The sequence below is a fragment of the Ursus americanus genome, chromosome 3, assembly GCF_024610735.1.
Source record: "Ursus americanus isolate L20-20 chromosome 3, mUrsAme1.1.p, whole genome shotgun sequence".
Taxonomy (NCBI): domain Eukaryota; kingdom Metazoa; phylum Chordata; class Mammalia; order Carnivora; family Ursidae; genus Ursus; species Ursus americanus.
Window position 1 is genome coordinate 98,160,572 of NC_142129.1, and position 21,534 is coordinate 98,182,105.

The 21,534-nt window shown below is 50.9% G+C and overlaps 1 protein-coding gene across 1 annotated transcript in view; it reads right to left on the reverse strand.

Annotated features, from left to right (window-relative positions):
• The window catches only part of COBL (cordon-bleu WH2 repeat protein), a 264,114-nt gene that overhangs the window by 11,420 nt on the left and 231,160 nt on the right, over positions 1–21,534 (reverse strand). The window contains exons 12-16 of the mRNA XM_087860644.1: positions 18,356–18,665; positions 6,613–6,707; positions 3,602–5,430; positions 2,634–2,753; positions 1,703–1,960 (exon numbers count right to left, since the gene is read on the reverse strand). Of these exons, the coding sequence (XP_087716770.1) occupies positions 1,703–1,960; positions 2,634–2,753; positions 3,602–5,430; positions 6,613–6,707; positions 18,356–18,665 (2,612 nt within the window). The remainder of the gene's footprint in view (positions 1–1,702; positions 1,961–2,633; positions 2,754–3,601; positions 5,431–6,612; positions 6,708–18,355; positions 18,666–21,534) is intronic.

Below are 21,534 nucleotides of genomic sequence, written 5' to 3' on the forward strand. Positions count from 1 at the left end.
GCAGCCCTGCTCCCGAGCTCCCGTCCAGATGCACATGGTCCCAGCTGCGCCACCCCAACGCTGGCCTGCCCCGTCTGGTCCCAGAACCCCCTCCCCACTGTCCCCAGCATCTCTCCCCACCTCCTTTCTCGCAGCACGAACAACTTCCTGCTCCTTCACACAATTCTCAAACTTGCTTCTTTTCCTTTCTTTCTGAAAGGTATGAGACTGAGGGTTAGACTTGCTATGGTCTGCCACCTTCTAGCCGTGCAACCTCGGCAAGCTTTCTACCTCTCTGGGCCCAGGACCCTTGCACAGGGTAACAGCTATTCTGGAAAGACCCAGAAATCAGTCCATGAGCTGGCATATGTAAGCAACAGGTACAGCCTGTGGTTCAGCATTACCCGAAATACAGTACGGGCGCAGCTGACACAGCTAATTAGCTCCGATCTGAATGTGAAGTCGTTTGGCAAACACTCGAAAATTGCAGTTCTGCGGCTCATGTCCCACCCCGCCCCCAAATCTGAATCAGGACAGAGATGTCAGATGGATTTCACTCTGAGAACCTCAGAATGGTACTGGATCAGCTGGGCCATCAGGCCTGCCAGCTGACATCTGGGGTCTCTCCTGAGGGCCACACACACGCAGCCAGGAATGCCTCACTGTCACACAGGCGTGAGCCCTGGGGGTGGTCCGTGAGCAGGGACAGTGGCCCCTCGGGGAGCTGCCAGGTGGTCGGGGGTCAGGCCACGTGTGCACTGGGTGACACCACAGAACATCCCTGGGCTTGCTGCCTGCAGGGAGGGGTCTTCTCCCCTCCTCTGCTGCCACAGGCTCCTGGGGCGGGGACTGCAGGAGAGCGATCAGCCTTCCTGGTGGTGCCAGGGGCTCTGCCCTGTGTCGAGGACACCTGCTCCCCGCAGCAGATACTGCTCCCAAGCGCTCTCTGTGTTCTGAGCCCTGTCTGTGTCTGGTCCTCTGGGACCAAGGCCACGCCAGCCAGGTTTTCTAAGCCTCATTCACTTTCCACGTGCACTTTAGTACTGAGCCCTTGAGGTCCGTGTGAGAACAGGAACTGAGAACCCGGAGATCGTCTCTCAGGAGAAAATACCTGTCACCTGCCTCCCTGTCATGAGCAGAACTCCCCAAACCCACCAGAAATGGGCAGGGACAGAGAATCAGTCCATGGACAGAGAAACAGATCCCAGAAGCCCCTGGGCCCAAGAGTCCTTGAGTCTGGGAACCCCACCATGGGGGCACGCAGCCCACTGCTTTGGGGAACACCAGGGTGACAGACATTCGGACCACCATAAGACCACACGGGGTAGGAACTGCCAACCAGAAAGCGAGTGCCCTGCCCAAGTGGCTGCAAGCTCAATCATTTCAAACATAATGCTAGCCAAAAAAGAAACATAGCAATTATGGGGAGTGCCTCAATCCATGCTGAGGGCCACGAGGGCCACATGTGCTCACTGCGGGACACCCCACAGATGCCTGCTGGGCTACAGAGTGCGTGTGGGTTACACGTGTGGTGTGGACTCCCCTGCGTCCCCAGGAGCTAGTCTGTGGGCCAACCCCTCCACCTGTTGAGGGCCATCTTCCTCTGGTCCCTGGGGTAAGGGACATGGGTTGTTAGCCACCTCTCCCCGCTGCTGTCTCACTGCCGTGGGGCTCCTTGCTGACCTCCCCCTGGCCCCGCAGGAACGCTCACGTGGTCACTCACTGTCACCTTTCTCAATCTTGCAGCCCCCGTGCCGGAGCGGATGGCGTCCATCAGGGCCTGCCTGGCTTCGGCGGGGTTGCCTGAGCTGGACCTGGCCGCTGTCCTGGATGTGGAGGGAGCCTGGGTGGCTGGAGGGGGCAGGGGCGGGGGCGGCAGGGCAGGCGGGGGCTGAAGGCCAAGGTCACGCAGTCCTGGTGGTTCCGAAGACTGCTCGGCTTCCCGGAAGGTCCGCAGCTCCTCAGAGGCGAAGGACGACACCTGAAGATGACACGGTTCAGTGACAAGGTCCCAGAGGGTCTTCTGGATGGGCCCCATGCCCACAGCCTCACGCAGCCTGCAGCAAGCCTGGGAGGTGTGCGAGCTTGCTGCCTGAGTTCCCCAGCCGGCGACTGATGGTGGGGTGCGGGGGGCAGCCGTGCCTTCCTGAGAGCTCCCTGACCTCCTGCCTTGCCTTGGCCAGTGGGGACAGACCCCGAGGCCACCCACGCCACTCTGACAAGGTGTCGGGGAGTAAAACACCCATCACGCTGTTCCTCGGATTCTGGGACTGGAAGTTGGAGGACGCCACCCTGTCCCTAAGCTTAAGCCCACCTGGGCTCCCGAGGCTGTGCCTGGTCAGCACCAGAGGACCAGCAACTTTGCCCCTGAGGAGGGACAGCCCTGCAGCCAAACGGGGTACCTGAGAACTCGGGAAACGTTCCGTACCAGGTGGGCAGGTAGGAAGGGAGGCGAACACCTCCCGGGTGCCTGGCCCCTCCCATGCAGGGGCTGCCTCTCTGTGCCAGACTCAGTGGTCCAGGGGAACTACTGAGAGGGTGGCTTCACAGACTCTTAGGACACGGGAGGGCTCCCCGGCTTCTGGGGCACCCGCGTGGGGTGCTGCGGGTTCTGGTGTGCGAAGCCCTACCCCCACGGAAGGCCCTTCTCTTACCTTCCGCAGGCTGCAGGCACCGCTGTGCCCTCGGATGGCTGCCAGCAGGGCGGAGCGCTCGCCCGCTGTCTCCGTGTAGCATGGCTTCCTGGGCCCTCCCTCGGACGGGTGTTCTGCAATCTAGAACATTCAGAGTGTCGACACGTGTCAGCCGGAAGGAGAAATGCTAAGTAGGACAGCCCCAGAGGAGAAGCACTACCTATCAGGTGAGGGCTCAAGGATGGGTTATACAGCCCCGTGTTCCAGGGAAGAAGGTTCTTCCAGGGAACGGTAGCGAGTTAAGACTGCATATTGGCCTTAGAGCATCTAACAAGCAAAGGGTGTGAGTGAGGGCTCCTGGTATGACTGCTGGCTTTCCGCAGCCCGTATGTGCTTTTAAGTCTTGCAGACCTGAATGGGATTCCTGAGCCCCTCGAGCTGGCCGTGTGGCCTCGGGCCAGCTCTCCTGACTGCACTGCCTCAGTTCCTCATCTGTAAAATGGAGCAGATGGCTCCTAATGCGGAGCGTTGGTGCTGAAAGCCTGGCCAGGGAGGGACTGTCCTGAACTGTCCCAATTGTTCCTGAACGACGACAGGATGAGCTGCCAGACGTGACTCTTTACTGACTCACTCCATCGTTCAAGGACCAGTTAGGGAAGATCCACCCATCTCTCAGCTCCCGTGGGCCCAGATGTGGACACTTTATTGTCAATATTGTTCCCCAGGAGAGCCAGGGGCTTAAAGGCAGTGGGCACAGCCGCAAAGACATTAGATTTTTTTGGTGTTTTTTTTTTTTAATCTCGTTTGTGGTTCTAAATACTGTAAGTCAGGGAGACGAAACTCCTGGTAGAAATTAAACCAGAGCATCCAGCTCATTATTCCACTTGCCCCCGCCCAATGCCCACTGAGGATCTGCATGGGGAGCCCCTAAGCGCTGACAGGTGTGGAAGGTGTGCCTAGGCCCTAAAGGCGAGTGTCTGGCCATTCACCTTTCGAAGCTTGTCCTTCCCTCCCGCTGAGTGGATGGCTTCCATGAGAGCACTGTGCAGCGATGTGTCTTTCGGGGCAGGCCTCTGGACCACGGGTCGGAATTTCTTCTTTGGCCCAAAGATGCTGAGACCCTCGGTCTCAGGTCCATCTGTGCACAACAAACTGGGCTTTTCCTCCCGTTCTAGGGGCTCCCGTCCAGCGTGCTTATTCATGCCGGACCCTCTCAGAGGGTAAGGAGGCTCGGTGTGGATGGGGACCCACCTGGAGCCATTCACCAGGGTCCTGCCAGGGGTCTGATCGTCTCCTGAGCGGGCAGGCGGGGGATTTGTATTGTCCAGCGTGCATTTGGGGGCAGAGGCTGAGCTGGCCCTGGGGTTACTGATGCTTTGCTTTTCACTGAGGCTTCTAAGTGTCACAGAAACGTGATCCCTCTGGGAAGCTGTGACGGGCCGGACATGGGGACTTCTGTGGACGCCAGCAGGACAGTCCTGAGCAGACAGATTTCCAGAAGGGCTGCTGACCTGCGCTCTGGGCTGGGCTCCTACCGCCAAGGCTTCCCCGTCTGAGTATGGGCTGCGGGCTGTGCCATCTCTCCTAGCGGGAGGTTGTCCCGCCAGCTCTGGCGCTCTGCCTTCCCGGGGCTCCTCGGCACGACCATGCTGCCTCACCACGTCGGTGCGGGCTTTCTGGGGCCCTATCCGCTTGGCAATGGCAGAGGCCACGTACTGACTGGATGTTCTTCTCTGAGGCTTGAGAAATGGGACTTCTATGGTGTTCGCAGCTGGCACTTTCATGGGACAAGGGGCTGCCGTGGGTGGCCGGCTTCCGTCCTCCTGCAAATGTCTCCCCTCTTCTCGGTGGGCAGACTGCTGTGCGGGTGATATCACTTTGGGGTCTGGGAAAGTGAGCTCTGCTCTGAGTCTGCCTTCTTGAGGCTGTGGCTTTGCTGGCATGGCGGGAGTGGGGGTCCTCTTGGCGGAGCCCTCTGTGGGCTGGCCAGAGTGTTTCTCTAGAGAGTTGGACCTCCAGAATTCTTTGACTTTTCCAATGGGTTGGGTTTCCAAGTCGAGGGTGGACGACGACAGGGCTATGGTCCTGCCCCCGCTCGTGTGGGGACTCACCAGATTCCCCAGCTCGTCGATCTTAATGGCACCTGTGGAGAGCGAGACGCCTCTGTCGTAACACCGCATCTCTGATTTCGGAGGGACAATTTTGTACGTCGTGAGGCCATATTTAAGTCCGTAACTTCCCCCTGGGTTCTGGCCCCGTTGATACCACGATGGTGGTGCTGAGCCGCTATTCTTACCCTGGTCTTCCTTGTCGCTCACTGGCTGTGAACTCGCCGTCCTGCTGGCCTGCGTCTTCCCACCGAGAGCAGAGCCAGGCACCTCGCTGCTCTGCTTTGCCTCCGGGGTGTGCGTGTGAAACGCAGCAGTGGCGGTCACCTTGGGCTCCACCTTACTCAGGTTCACAGCCTCACAGGGGTTGGACGGGGTGGGTTTGCTTTCTTTCCCGACGTCGTGGGGAGGAGCGGGCGAGCCAGCCACGTCTGCCCTCCTTCCGTGCTGCTGGCTGTGCTCCTCCTGATGAGGGGGTGGGGGCACTCCCTTGCCCGCCATGCCCCCCAGGTCAAAAGAGCCAGCATTGTTGTTCCTATTGAAAAACAACCCCGAATCCACAGGGTCATCTAAAACCTCCCCAATGAAGGTGACCGGGATTGTGTCAGCGTCGCACTCGGGCCCGGCGGTGTCCGGCAGGCAGTGAGGGGACACGCCGTTCATGGAGCTGGTCTGCAGGCTGCTGCTGGCCTCAGAGCTCTCTTCCAGTCCTGCAGAGAAGGACAAACACAAGACGCAGATTGGCATCACTGGTATGATTCCCAAGCCAATTACTGCGTGTAATCACACCCTGGCTTTGATTTTCCCGAGGTTATTTTTGGGTAGGTTATTTACATACATTTTAAAGTGCCATCCAGTTTGTCATCTCCATATGCCTGGGGCCCATATCTCAACTCCGATGGCTCGACGGAGGAGCTGTTTGCACAGCCGTGATGTCTCAAGCTAAGGCATTCACGTATGACGTTTTGCCAACATCCTCAGTTTACAAACTAGGTCTGTAAATCTGAGTCCCCTGGAAACGCTGTCTCAGCGCGGACCGCGAAGATGAGTTTTGGGTTTTGACCTTCAACTGACAGAAACACCACAAACCACGTGGGTGATGTGCTCACGCCTTAATTTCTTAGGAGGCAGATGCCTGATTCTGGGCCCCTCAGAATCAGCCCTAAGGGAAGCCACGGCTTATGTGGTCAGAGCCAGAGGGACACAGGACGACCGATTTAGCTTTTTCACCTGTGTCCAGCACATCTTCTGAGGATAGAAGGCCGACAAGCAAGTAGACTACGGATCAGCTCTGCAGTCTTTCCTCCTGGTTTGTGTTTGAAGGCATGGCCAATATGTAATGTCTGGATTATTGCCACTGTGTGCCTTTGTTTGAGAGATGCCCTGGTTGTCTACTGAGATCATCTGCACCTGTTTTGGCCACTTAGTATCCTCTCCCCAAAACACATCTGTACAAGCTCAAGTGCTCCTCCATAAACGGGGTCATGGTTGAGGGAGCTTGCACTGAACTGCCCTTCAAGATAGGCCAAACGTCAGCAAGCACGGGGAGGAAGTCTTGGTCGGGGAACCTGTTCGCTCGGTCACCCAGTGTTTCCCAAGGTCGTCTGGGGACTGGAGAACTTTTTCTTAATGAGTGTAGAATCCCTAATGCGCAAAATCCGTGCCATCGAGAGCATCTGAGCAGCTTTCGGACGTCTCCACAGCACTGTTGGCAGCCCCGATGGAAAGCAGTCTCCAGAGCTGTGCCCACCTGCCTGCCTCATGTCCAGGCTTGCTTCAGACGGAACTGGGGTCCTCCCACCGAACTTTCCCTCATGGCCAGAAAAAATAACCCCCCCGGAGTCGACCGCCACACAGCGTAATACTGTGGCAGGAGGGAGGGTCACGCTTACCGTCCAGCTCCTCATCCAGTTCCTCAAGGGTTTTCTGGAACTGCCCGGTGAAAAACAGGTCTTCATTGCCACTGGGGGTTATAGCAGCTTCAGGTCTAGGGAAGAACAGAGAGAAAGGAAGGGCATTCATTTCTCTCATTCTTTATTTCTTTACTCTTTTCTGGAAGTACCTGAGGAAGGCACAACGCACAGCCAAGTTCATGCAGTTCTGTACCCATGGGGTCCTGCTGCCCTTGGGGCTGCTGGGACGCAGTTTGTATGTGTGTGTGTGTGTGTGTGTGTGGATGCACACACGTGTGTGAGTGGTAGCAACAATTACAATAGCAGGGACAGTGATAACTGCCCCCCCCTCCCCCCGGCCAAGACTGGATGAAGTACCTCTCAGGGAGGGCCGCCCACTGTCCCTCTCTTCCAGGTGCAGCCTGCACGTGCCAAGCCCCAGATGCAGGGCTTTTGCACAAATTATCTTATTATGAACTTTACAAGCAATTTATAAGACAGGTAATATTCTCGTTGTTTACAGATAGGAAACCAGGTGCTGAGAGACTAAGGGATCCGCCCAAGGTCATGTGGACTCCAAACCCCAGGGGGAGAGCCGGGCACGTCTGGTGTCCAGAGGCACAATGTGGCCCCCGCCACCTGGACATCTAGGAAGATGTCAACCCGCCTGCTGAGGGGAGCCGGAACTCGCCTTATTTGCGTCACTGAGATAATAGCGTCCACAGGACGTCTGATGCCAAAACAATTTCAACACAGCTTTGCAAGGGCTCTTGTCTCTGTTCTCGTTGCACAGAGAACAGAGACATGTTGAGGGCAATTGTCTATCTTCAGTGAAAGCTGAAGGTCTTTTCCGCTGATTGTTAAAATTGAAGACCAATTTCCATCATTGCTAATCAGGCCCAGATAATGATGCATGAAATATGCTTTCCACAATCCTCACTTACGTAGCAAAGTTTGTGTTCTGATAAATGAGTCTTTCTTACTTGGTGGCTGTGTCCTTTTGGGAGCCAGGAAGTGGCTTCCAGATTAGTCTCAGCTAATGTCCTCTGACAAGCCAGACAAAAGGGGCCGGTTGTGTGTGCATGTGGGCCAATTAACAAGGGCCGAAAGGAGCAAAGGCTGCCTTTCCTACTGCTGCTGCTTGGACTGTAATTGAATGCGTTTTATTGAAGTTGTGGTTTTCTCTTTCATGGACCGTGATGGTTTAAATACATTTAATTTACATAGTTAACAAAATATGTGGTAGAGAAAAAAACGCATAGTGCTATATAAAATCGTATTCTGAAACGAAAATGGTACTTTTGTAATGCTTCATCTTCATTTGACATGCTTAAAGCCCAGCTAAACAAAATTCTACATGTACTTTTGCTTCAAAGTACTTGCTTTTACTTCAACGCATGCTAAACCACACCACTCTATGAGAAGAGTGATATTAATGAGACTTAAAAACCAATTTAAAATAAAAATCCCACTAATGCTATTGTTTTATAAATGTTAAGCTAGGAACAAGTCATTGCAAGCTGATGAAATGTGGTGAAGCTGAAACCCTCACACTTGTTGCCACCGGAGAGGAATGGAAACGCACATCAAGAAGCAGAAACATCGCTTTAACTTTGTAAGAACTTTGGTTCACGAGTCTCCTTTGGTAATTTGCCTTAAGGAAATGATCCTATAGCAAGCAAAACAGAAACACAGCAATGTTCATCGAATTTATGGGAGGAATTTCAAAATATCCAGCAACACTGCATGTTGATTTCAAAGGGCGTTGAAATCAGTCGATAGGATGAACCTGGAATCTATGCAGAGACACAGATCAATGCTTAAGGCAGCCTGTGACGTGAAGAAATGAAGACACACGCACAGAAAGAGGATGATCTAGAAACGGCACATGCCCATGGGCAAGGGGGGTGGGCAGTCAGACAACCACCATCAACCACTGGGATTTGTTGAAATGAATGAACTACAGTGAGTATTTTACTCTTTTTGTCTTGAAGTATGCTCATTTTGGTACAAAACAGCTTGAACGGTAGGCAATTTTTTATATATTTCTAAAGATTTTGTTTATTTATTTATCTGAGAGAGAGAGAGAGAGAGAGTGGGGGGAGGGGCAGAGGGAGAGGGAGAATCCCAAGCAGACTCCACACTGAGAGTGAAACCCCACGTGGGGCTCGATCCCAGGACCCTGAGATCATGACCTGAGCTGAAATCAAGAGTTGGACACTTCATGGACTGAGCCACCCAGGCACCCAGAGAGGCAATATTTTAAATGGCCAAATTTAAAACAATCCTTTGGGCTCTTTCTGACCATGAATGAGAACTCTGTTTTGCAAAGTAGTTCACATTTTTGTGATACGATGCATGATACACACAGTATATTGTGTTTATAATTTTATTTTGTTATCAGTGCCTAACAATCCCAGTGAGCAGCTGCCAGCCTGACCACCATAAAGGGTGGCAGAGACAAGGCCTTCATGTGAGCTCCTCATCATCTTCATCACAGCCAGACCCAAGACTCAGCTGACCCCTAAAAAGCCATCAGTAGCCAAACCCCAAGGGCTCAAGGCTTCTCAGCTGTTCCCCACCCCTCCGCAGTCCAAGCCTTCTTGCTCAAGTCTGGGGACCCTACACTGAGTCCGATCCCTCCTGTCTGCTTCTGCTGTCTTGCACCCCCTTTCCTCTGCCTGCCTCAGCGATACCACACAGATTCCCCAGATGCTGTCACTCGGTCCCATGCCACCTCTACCCTCCTTGCACCTCACGTGGCTCTCTGGCCAGATCCTTCAATGTGGACCTGGTTCCTTGCCTGCCCAAGGAGATGGAGTGGGCATGTGATGGGAGCTACTGGCCTGGGAAGGAGGGTCTGTCCAACGTTGCTCTCCAGGCTGCTGACCCCTGCATCTATAGGCCTGGAGACCACTTTGTTCCTGCTGCTGGCTCCTCTGGTGATGCCATGCAGGGGTCCCTGTGCTCGGGGCCCTGGGCTTCTCACGAATGGAGTTTCTGGCAAAAGCCAAAGCCAACGTCAATGCATCTATTTTGCTGGCCAATGTAAAATTGCACGAGGGAGAGATTGAGTGGTATCTTCTTTTTCCTTACTCACCTACAGCTATCTACTTGTCCCCAAAGAGTTAGTCATGGATTGTAACTATTCCTCTGTCACTGCAAAAACCAGTCCGAAGCACTTCGTCCCTGAGCCTGGAGGTCAGCGTTCTATGGGCTTAGCAGGAGAGCCCGAGAATGCGTCCCTGGAGTGAGAGCTGGCAAGAAGCGTCTGCTTCTCTGTAGCTGGAGGTAAACGCGCACAGATGTTCCTCTCCCGGGCACCTTCCGCACCCCCTACATACACCCCAGTCTTTAGATAGGGTTCGTGCTGACAGTCTGTTTTGGCCTAAGACCAAGAAAAACGAAGAGCAAACAAACTCAGAGCAGACATGCTGATACCGGGTTGTACACGCTGAATAAACATGACCAGCAGCATTTTCTCACACTGAGTGTGGCCGCAGAGATCACAGCTTGCAGCCACTGCTGCGTCCAGTGTGACGGACGAGGGGCAGGGGGCGAGGGCATCAGGGTGACCAAGCCCCCCACCCAGCTCACAGCATGGCCTTGCCAGCTTCCGGCAAAAGGACACATAGGAGCAGTCGTGTCAAATCAGGCCTCGGATAAATAGGTTTTGGTTTTTTGTTGTCATTTTATATGAGAAAGAAAAAAGAGGGTGGGCTGATTCTGACCCATTCAAGCCTGTGAGGTCATTTCTCTCTCTCTCTTCTAAGATTTTATTTATTTATTTGAGAGAAAGAAAGCAGGAGCAGGGGGAGGGGCAGAGGGAGAGGGAGAAGCAGACTCCCCAATGAGCAGGGAGCCCGATGCGGGGCTCGATCCCAGGACCCCGGGATTGTAACCTGAGCCAAAGGCAGACATTTAACTGGCTGAGCCACCCAGGTGCTCTGGTCATTTCTCTTTCTGATGTAGCTAAACGAGTTTCTTTAAGTAATTTATCCAATGGCAGAATTAAAAAAAAAAAAAAGAAGTCTGAGGGGGAAAAATGTTCTTTTCAGGTAGTGATTCAATTTGCTGAGGACAACCAAACTGACTCATGCATTTTCAGAACAATTACTTGATAAACAAAAGGCAAGAAACTTGGGAAAATCTACAGTTGATGACAGTCATATATGTTCAACTTTACATCCCATTTACAAGCGCTCCTGTATTTAAGGCATTTCGAGTTCTAGAATCACTGTGTCCCCTAAAAATAGGAACCACACGTATAATTTAAAATCTTGTGGCCAAAAAAAAAATAGGAGAAATAGGTGAGATTAATTTTAATTAAGTACTTTAACTTTGCTTTTATTACATCTTAATTGGTATACCTCATTTAACCCAATACTTAAGTGTCCTTATATAATATGGTGTATTATATTATGCCACTTAATATTATCATCATTATGTATCATTTTGTAATTAACATGAAGAGCTCTTTTCTTCACCCCAAAGACTATGTCTTCTACACTCACAGCACACCTGCATTTGGGTCAGCTGCCTGGCAAGGGCTCAGCAGCCGAACACGGACAGAGCTCTGGTGTGGAGCAATACCGTTCTGCGAGCTCTGGAGTTGTATGTATGTATGTATGTATGTATGTATGTATGTATGTATGTGTGTATGTGTATGTATGTATGTATTTTTGGAGTGGTTTTTAAATGCTCCTTTGCAAATGTAGTTATAAAGTATCTGGGTTCCAGGATGTATTAAATGTTTCTAAGGTTCTCACAAAGTTCTAGGGTTCTCAAGGTGTGAGATGCTTCTAAGTGCTGCTGGTCACGGAGTTCCTGTGGTTATAGAGTCCTGGGGCCCCTAGGCCGGCACCAGCTAGTAGAAAGGAAGGACCCTGTCTCTTCCAGCCCCTCCGCTGCCCCTCACACCCTCAGTTCCTCGACCTGACCAGAAACTCATGCCTTACAGACCCCTGCAGGTCTCACTTCTAATGTTCTCATGCCTACCATCTGCTGTCAAGTGGGGCTGAGACAGACTTGGGGACGGCCAGGCAGAGGATGGTGGGTGAGGGAGGATGGCAGGCAAGACAGGGGGGCTCCCTTCTCCTGAAGGGGCTGCACCTTCCGACCTTTGTGGCTCTAACCCTGCTTTCAGTGGGGTCCTACCATTAACGAACACAGCCTGAAATCCACTTATCCGACCTCTCATCTATCCCTGCTGCTGCACCAACGTTTCCCAAAGGCACCCCAGAATTTCAAGTCCCATGATGTTGGTACTCTGATAGATACATTGTCTGGTCACAGCAAAACTGCCTTCAGGATTCAAAGGCTTAGAAATAACACATGATCCATTGCGATGCTCCCCAGGTGTGCAGGAGGCGAAGTCCTCTCTGTTTTTTCCCCTTATCACACACATATGTACATAGACACATTTAGTTTCTTTCCAAAGGTGCTATAAACTTGAAAGAGGCAGAGGATCAGAGCTAGATACAGAGTATCCAAATCAATCACGTTTCTCTCCTTCCTCAGGCAGTTGTGAATACTAACCTCCAGGGCAACTAACAATACCAGCTGTCAGGTTTTGAAGGCTGCCAATAGTCAGGCACTAAGCGGGGGAGAGGTCCTGCATCTCTCCGTGTGCTAAGGAAATTGATACACGGTCGGGTCACTGGCCCGAGGGCGTAGTCACCCTTAGTGAGCAGGTACGACCCCAGGCAGTCTGATTCTGGACTTTTTACTCTTCACATGGAGTTGTTCTTTAAGTTTTAGGAATATTGGCCCAAGCCATATACAAAGGGAAGATGCATCTGGCAGGAGTTGTTTAAACAAACGTAGGTCCCAGTGGTATGACTCCTGCCCCGGGCAGAGCTGTGCACGGGCCACTCCCAGGTGTCCCCACAATAAGGGGCAGTCATCACATGTGCCTCTGTGCTGTTCCTGGGCTCGTGGGCTGAATTCTTCGTTGAGCTTTTTTACTGGCTGCGCTGAGTCTAGAGGAAAACGCTGGGAATGTGTTGTCCCAAGTTTGCGTTGAGCGCACAGACTTATTTTGCAACGAAAAATTATAATTGGATCCAACCGAATGACTTGATGGAAAACATATCATTTGCAGATCACAGCACACAAACGGTCTTCCAATTATTACTAAGCACTCACACTTGCTCCTCTTAGAAAACCCATATTTATTCTTGTGACTCTTCAATTCAAAACCCTGGCTCCAAGGGCATTCGGTGGAGCCCAGCCAATGGTGTCACTGAAGGGGTGGCGGCTATAGCAGCCAGAGTGAAGCCTCTAAATCAGCTGCAGGGAACAGAGCCCTGAACTTTGCTCCCGGGCTGAAGAGTTTCAGAAGGATGCTTTCAGCTAAGGCCAACCCCACAGGAGCCCTGGAGGAAACTGCACTTGGCCTCCAATTTGTCATGTGGGACCCGAGGCAACCCTAGCCAAAGCCGTTCAGATGGCTTTGGTGTGCAGAGAAAGGAGGAACAGCCAAGCAAACAGGGGCCTAACTCCATAGGGCTTATGAACTTGGGTCTTTTCACTCAGATCACAGTGGGTCTTGCACTGTTCCCAATAGCACTCCATGAATACCTGAGTAACGGAGGGCTGGGAAAAGGATAGGGTCCTCTGGCAAAGCAGAAAACCACATACGCTCCCTGTGTTACTGGGGACTGGCCCCAGAGAGCCGATGCTACAAGCTGATGGTGTCTGAGACTACAGGCGATGGCTTTGCCAGCTCTCAGAATGCACCCTCCAGCCCAGGGAGACCCAGCCTGGACAGGCACTGCAGAGGGGGCCTTCTGCTTCACCCTAGCCTCCAGGACCTGGCATTCAGAGGATGGACTGGTCTCATTGCCATGGCCATGCCCGGATCATGGCTGTTGGCCACACGAGAAGAGCATCCTCTCTTCCCTGCAGAAACTAGGTATCAGAATCACGCAGGGCAGAGCCAGGAGGCAGGATCAGGGACCAGCAGGAGGCACTGAGAACCATCTCTTTGGGAGGGAGGGGAGGCATGCACTTCAGGGGCACATGCGAAGTGTGCCTGTCCACCCCCCACGCCCACCCCAGGACGTCAGATACGTCAGGAAACCTACTCTGCCTTACTGTTTCTCTCAATCCCCCTTGAGCGCAGGTGCTCCTGTGCAGTGCTCTGTCCAGGCGGCCGAGCTGAAGGCCACAGCTCCGTGAACAGCGGTGGGTTCTGCTCTTGCACAATTTCAGCTTGACCTGGGGCTGCCAACCCCCCAGCCTAGGTTCTCATCCCACTGAACTTGACCCTGGGCTGCTCTGGACCCCTGAAATCAGCATGGCTTGCCATAATTCTGCAGACTTGACCTCTGGCCTAGTGTCTGTAGGCCTCCCCCACCCCTGCCCTGAGTGTGGCCCCACCCCATCCTGATCCCTCCAGCCTTTCCTGCCTTTTTGCTGCTCATGCTCTCAGTGCGTCCGAGGCTGCAGACAGGACCACAGAGCCTGCCTCTGGAACGCACCACGTTCATTCAGAGAGATGTATTCTCTCCATATCCATGAAACAGAAGTGTGTATTTGTAAGGGCTTTCAGTGTGACAGTGTGGATGGTGGAAGGCATAGAACAGCATTTCAAAAACAGTGCTTCACAGAGCCTTATGCCAGGAACATTCAGAGGCAGAACAGAGGGGTGCTCTTGAAACAGGCTGCTTTCCTGCAGAATTTGTAAGAGACTTTCATAATTCATGAAGAGGAGGCTATAAGGAGTCCCCACACGTATCTGTGAAGATATTTTTCAAGGAGACACTGAGAAACTATAACGCTATTCCAAAGCTGGAAGAGACGCAGGCAGAGGAGGAAGGGCCAGGGCGCCCCTTAAATACTCAGTGGAGTGCACATCTGGGAGCTGGTCTGGCCCAGCATGCAGATGTGTTTGGTTTGGCTCTGAATGTCTGACTTGGTTGCCAACATTTTAAACTTGGGACACCTCACATAAGAATTTGGGTTCTGGCTTCTCTTCAAAAGCCGGCCAGGCTGGGTCTGCGATCCCTCTGGGTGAGTCTGGAAGGGGGGTGCAAGGCTGCTTTCTCGAGAGGAGACTGAGCTTTCAGGGCTGCTCTCTGTGGCCGCTCACGCTGATTATCTGCCTGGCCCCCGTGAGCCTTTGAGTTGGCAACCCCAGCTTAATACCTGCTTCTCCATCACCCTGAACTTGATGGAAAATCATACATTTGAAAATAAATATGTGATACCCCACACCACAGTCTCCAAGTTGGTCTAACTTGTCAGTGGGGAGAACTCCTGTAAAAGAAACTTCTCAGGTGTTCCTGGACTCAATACGGATGTGGGGGGCGTTGCCCCATGTACAATGACAAGCATTTCTCTGACTCCAGCAGGAGGTCCAAGAATTCAACTCATTTCTGACACTATGGACCCAGAGACACCATCCGACCAGTCCCACCGGCCTCCTCCCTACCCCGCACTTGAGACACCAGCCTCGTGCTTCTGATCAACCGCTACAGAACCCTTACATTCAGTAAATTTGCCAGGATGACTCACAGAATTCAGAAAAATGCTTGGGTTGGCCAGTTTATTAAAGGATATCAAAAGGGATACGAATCAATAGCCAGAAAAAAGAGATGCATAAGGAGAGGTGGGGGAAGGATCTTCCGTGCTTCTCCAGGAGCCACTCTCCCCAACCTGCGCGTGCTCACCACCCGGAAGCTCTCCAATGCAGTCCTTTTGGGGTTTTATGGAGGCTTCATAGCATCATCACAATTGACTAAGTCCCTGGCCATTGGCTATTTTTACCTCCAACCCTTTTCCCCTCCCAGGAAGGTCAGGGAGTGGAGCTGAAAGTTCTACCTTTCAATCACTTGGTTGGCTCCCCTGGCAACCAGCCCCCATCCAAAGGTGCTTTCCAAAAGGCATCTCATTAACATACAAAAGACCTTTATCATTCTCAACACTCAGGAAATTCCAAGGTTTTTGGGAGCTGTGAGCCAGAAACTGTGGATGAAGACCAAATATTTATGAGGTATACGTTTTGGTCATTTGAATGACCAAATAGATGTTTCTTATGAATCACAATATTGCACTAACTATGGTCATTCCATGAAAAGTTGTAGGCAGAGGGTGGAGCCCAACCCTGTGGCAGATAGTGGAACAGCACACACAGGGCTGGGGGGCTCAGAGGCTATCTGCATCCTTCTTGGACTGCTGGGCTGTTGGAAGCCCAGAGAATTCATGGTGACCCTTTCCTAAACTCACAGTAGTAGTTTTGACAATATGTCCTATTTGATAGCCAGGCAATGTGTACTGAGCCATGCACACCGGGCATTTATAGGCTTACAGCACCTATAGAGTAAGTAGGAGGCGTTATCTGTGCATGCATAAGCACCCCACAAGGCTCTGCAAAGTCATTAGGACTCACAAAGACCAGGCAGCCACTTAGTGCTGGGGGACCCACTGTGGGTCTGTCAGAGCTCCCTCACTCCCCACCATGCTATTTTCAAATTCCATGGCGTCCCAGAGATGAGGGCAGAAAAACATGCCCTACTCACTGCTGGTATAAAGCATCAAGTTCCAAAGACTCCATGATTATCCTGGCTGTGGCCACAGGCAACATTAACTCTCATATTTGGATAGAACTCAGCAAGATTTTACATCAGGGGTCAATGCCAGCAAAACCAACGATGACTAACATGAGCATCCCTAGGGGCCAGAATTAAACGTGTCTGATTAGCTTCAGATGTAGAGCTTGGGGTATGCAATCTCCATGCAAACTCACAGAACAGACCTGGGGATTGCTGTAGAAAGTGACTTTTTTTTTAATGTTTAATGGACTAAGAAGGAACTGTCATAATTTTTCTCTGCTCTCATAGATGCAAGCAGCACAGGCTAACACACCTTGTGTGTGTGTTGGGGGTGAGCGGGAGGAAGGGAGCAATTGGTTCCTTCTAATTTCCTGTCAAATGAAATACAAACTTGGCCTTGAAATGGTCCTTAAGATTGACGAGCTATACGTTAAAATTATTAGAGAGTGTAATTAACAAATGGGCAAATGCTCGTGATAAATCCTTAGGTAAAAATAAATCAAAATAAATTATTACTGACACTACAATTACATTAACCAGGTAAAGATTTGTGTGTTCATATGGACAAAGTGGGAACAAAATATGAAAAATACAAAGGCATTCGCTTATTTTGGTGATCAACCTGTGAATTTCTTGGAATCATTCTACTTTTTGTTAATATTTCCATAACATTGTTTGTGTGACTGGCTCTTAAAATTATCGACAGGGTGAAAAAAATTGATGGGCCGCGGAGAATTAACCTCCTTTTTAGAAGAACAAAGAAAGGGGCAATGGTAATGGGGGGTTGGGACAATGTCAGACAGGTAAGTCGGCACTATGGGGCAGAGTGCTGGGGCATACATGGAATCCAAAGTGGAGCTAGGAGTCAGTAGGAGAAAATAGATTTCCGTCTTCACATCACACCCGAAAATAAACCCAGGTAGTTGAGAAGCCCAAATGTGAGAAAGCGACACTAAACTTTTATAAAAAATTCAGATAATCTTTAGTCCTTCGGGGCATGAGAACGGTCTCTTAAATATGCAAAGATCATACACATTCAGGAGAAAAGGGACAAATTCAAGAATATTAAAATTAAAAAGCAATTTTTACTCAACAAGAGAAAACAAAGTTACATTCAAGGCATAGTCTTAAAGACTCTTTGTTTAGTAAGAACTGATTTACAGATTAAGAAGAAATTACTGAATTTTTTAAAAAAAGTAACATCCATTTTCTTTTGTATTTGTTTTGTTTTTAAAGGGCAGTCTATGGGGGCACCTGGGTGGCTCAGTGGGGTACATGTCCGATTCTTGATTTTGGCGCAGGTCATGATCTCAGGGTCATGGGTTCAAGCCCTGAGTCAGGCTCCATGCTGGGCGTGGAGCCTGCTTAAGATTCTCTGTCTGCCTCTCCCTCCGTCCCTCTCCCCACTCTTGTGCATGCTCTTTCTTTTCTCTCTCAAAATAAAAAAATTAAAAAAAAAGTTTAAAAAGGGCAGTCAATAGAAAGGCAAGTCATGCAAGAAGAAAATCAAAGTGGTAATACACATATGACGACATGCTCATTCTTACTAATCAGACACCTGTATATTGAAAAGCACGTGAAGTGCCATCAGACAACTGTACGAGTGGAAAAGTAGAGGTGTACTGATCACAGATGTGATGCAGGTGTGGACAGCAGGCCGTTAGAGACCACTGGAGGGCCTGTAAACCAGACAATCATTTTGGAGAGCAATTCGTCAACAGTCCATAGTTGAGGATGAATTTTTCTGAATGTCTAATAATTGCTCCTTTAGAAAGCTCTCTACGTGTAAGCAGAGACATATGTACAACTTCCTCATTGTTTCCCGTGGTGTGGAAAACCAGTATAACCTAACTGCCCATTAATTAAAAGGTAGAAAAACAAATGAACTCATAAGACACGTATCATCATGGTTCGATCTTAAAAACACGATGTTGAGTGAGAAAGGGCACTGAGCATATGGTACCATTCATATAAAAGGAAAAACAAACAAGCCAATCTTAGGTATTACTTATAATCACCTTCATGTCTAGAAAGCCTGAAGACATGGTGTGGCTAGTGAACCCCCACATAGGGAAGTGGCAACTTTGGAGGGCACCTGCCACACGTTGGATGGGTTACCGTGAACCAAAGACCTTCTTCCCCGAGGCTAGGTTGGGACCTCCCTCTCCAGCTGTCCCCTGACTCACCTCGGATGCCAGTTCCCAGAGCCGTTCCTCTCCCACGTGGGGCTCTTGTGGGGACCCAGTTCTGGGGTTCCAGCCAGGTCCTGGTCACTGCCGTCCTCCTGGTCTGTGGCCCACTTATCTTTGGATTTCATGCTGTCGTGTTGGGAATCCAGGGAGATGATGTCTGAGGGGGAGCTCACCACGCCAGAGTCTTCAGTCGTGTCTTCTGATGCAAAACAGCTGCTAACAGACACTGTCTCCTCGGCCTCAGACAGCACCGGTGGGACCCTGTCTGTGCCGCAGGGACTGCTGGGGCCCAGGGGCAGGCTTACTGGACAAGACACGGCAAGGACAGGTCAGCCAGCACGTTTCTACACCAACCTGCCTGACTCACCAGGAAGCTGGAATTCAGGGCGCTAGGAATCAAGCAAGACCCGTTCCAACCCAACACTCCCTCCAGAAACATTTTAACTTGAAGGGAGTCGTAGGCCTATATGTGATCAAGAGCAAAACTTTCGCTCAAAAATCACATTACAAATCAGACTTTTGGGTTTTTATCACGTATCTATGAGCAACCACATTTAAAAATTCAGACAAATGACATGGTGAATGCAGTTTTTTCCAGCCTGACCCTTGGTTTCATTGAAGTTGTTTTAAAAGTGAGTTCTTTAAAAAAAAAAATCATTTCCAAATATAAACAGACTTAGAAATAGCTAATACTGTTTGGGAACTTCTGACAAATGTTCGATATGAACATCTGAAATCTGGCCTAAAGTATTAACGGCACGGGCGTTTGGCTCCCCCTTCATTTTGATTTTATTTATTTTTCCCCCTTCATTTTTACATGTGAGACAGGACGATCTGGTCCAAAGAAGAGGTGATCTTGGAGGATCACCTCCAAGAAAAATTAAAAAGAACCAGAACAAAAATGTGTTTGGTGGAGGCCCTCTGGCCCCCTGAGCACCAAGTGAGGTTTACTGCTGCAGAAAGAACGAGATGCAGAGATCTGCAATGATCAGAGCCAGAGTTCCATCAAACTTAAACATTCATGACGGGGGAAGGGTGTAGCCATTTGGCACACCTACCAAGCCAGCTCTTTGGAGATAGATACATTAAGCATGTAAGTCTGAGTGAGTTTCCAGGCTCTCTGAGGTCACTGAACGCTCCATGCCCAGAGGAGGACAAGAGTACAGATTTCAAACTTCAGTAGCTCAGCCCTGCTGGACCAGGAAGTAAGGACTATGTTGTGTTGGAGTTTCAGTGTATTTTGTTTTATTTATTTATCTATTTAGTATTTTAATTTTTTTTTTTGTATTTTTTTTCAAAACCATTCGTCCAATACATAGCCGCTGGATGCCTAATGTGAATACAGGCCATAGGCGTTCCCGGCGCTCACTGCACATAATAGTGCACTGAGAGTCAAAGGCCAGCAGCATCCCTGTCCTCATCCTCGCCATGGCTTTAACGGGACAGCAGACTGGCAACATAGAATTAACGAGCCCAAAAAAGCACCGAGGAGAACATTCTTTCAGGGGTTGGCTTATTTGAGGTCCCGAACGATAAAATAAACAAAAGAACAAAAATTAAAAAAATAGACATTTCACAACTGAGCTCAACAGTATAAAGACAAGAACACAAAGGAGGAATTGTTTAGAGAAGCAGAAATGCACAAGGCAATGTGTCCGAATGCAGTGAACGCTTTTAACAATGCCCGCCTTCCTGCGGCGTTCTTCCTGGCTTTTGTTGCCAGGCCCTTAATGAGAGGGTGAATATGGAGAAGAAACAGTGCCTCCGGGCCAGTACAGCCAGACCTTTCCTGCCGAGGGCTTGCTGATGAGCTGTGGCACCTCGGACGGCTGCCGGCCACTCTGCCCACACAGCCGGTGACTCCGCCCCGCGATGTCGTTGTGGGGACCCCACTCAGGGGCTCCGCTGCACAGCCATCAACGGCAGCCCAGACGGCCAAGCCAGGCCCTTGTTTCCGGTCTTCCCTTTTGTCACTGTCGCTGAACAAGTAGGGCAATTAAATTCACACTTTTTCTTCTATGTGGTGTAGGACGCCGTGAAAGAGCATGGAGGTTTCAGGTCACAGAGGCCTGCGTTTGAATCCTAGTAGAGCAGCTGAATGGTGGCCAGGGCAGGGGTCGGACACCTCTGTCTCAGTTTTGTCTGGGAGGTGGGCTCATGGGCCACCACAGGACTGTGGGGAAGGCTCAATGTGATGCCCGTCCAAGGTGCAGTGGCCCTGGTGTGTCTCTACAGCTGGGGGGTGGGGTGGGGGGTGTGTGCCAAGATGGGAAGGGCCCTGTGATTGGACCTAGGACATGGATTTCCAGTCCAAGACTCTTGGCAATCTGGGGACACATGGTTTATGAGGGGACAGTCACATACACAAGAGCCCGACGATGCCATATGCTAATACCAATGCTAGGTGCGTTTGCACAGGTCGAGTGTGGATGGCTGGTCAGAGGGAGGTGTCAGCACACTGCAGGAGTACCAAATAGGTGCTCCGTCCAGCCCTGGCCCCGCTCTTCCCATCCCAGCTGTCACCTCTCAAGTGTGAAGTAAACCCACCGGGTCTGCTCCCTGAAACTGACCTCTCGATGGGTCCCACCTGCAGCTCGGACGCTCTCCTGACACACACAAGCCCTGGAAACTCAGAAAGCATCCTTGGCTGACGGGGACTCCAAGCCCACCGCACCCCCTTTCCCTCCAGTTATGAGATCCAGAATGCTGGTCTGGGCTTGCTTTACATCCTTCAGAGTTTTGAGGAAAAAGAAAAAGTTGAAAGTCACTGCTCTAAATTAAGCCAACTGCAAACCTAAATTGACAAGGTGTGAGAAGTCTATATTGAGCGTGTACGTGTGAAACCATTTTCACAATATACAGTAAAGACTGCAGTTACCAGAGCTCCCCTCTTGCCCAGGTGAGCCCTCCTCTTCTCACGGATCACCTTCCAGGGCCTGGGTAATTGCATCCTTGAACCTACTAGACAGGTATTCAGTGAGGCCCCCCCTACCATGCACCAGGGAGCCCGTGCTGGGCAGGAGTGGGTAAGGGCGTTCCCGCTTTCAGGAGGGCAGTCACACAGGCATCGGGAGGACGAGTGCCTAAATGCCCGGGGAGAAGGAATGGGAGCAATGCCACGTGCAGCAGGTGGTGGGGATGTGCTGGCGAGGGCGGGAGGACAGAATGATGGC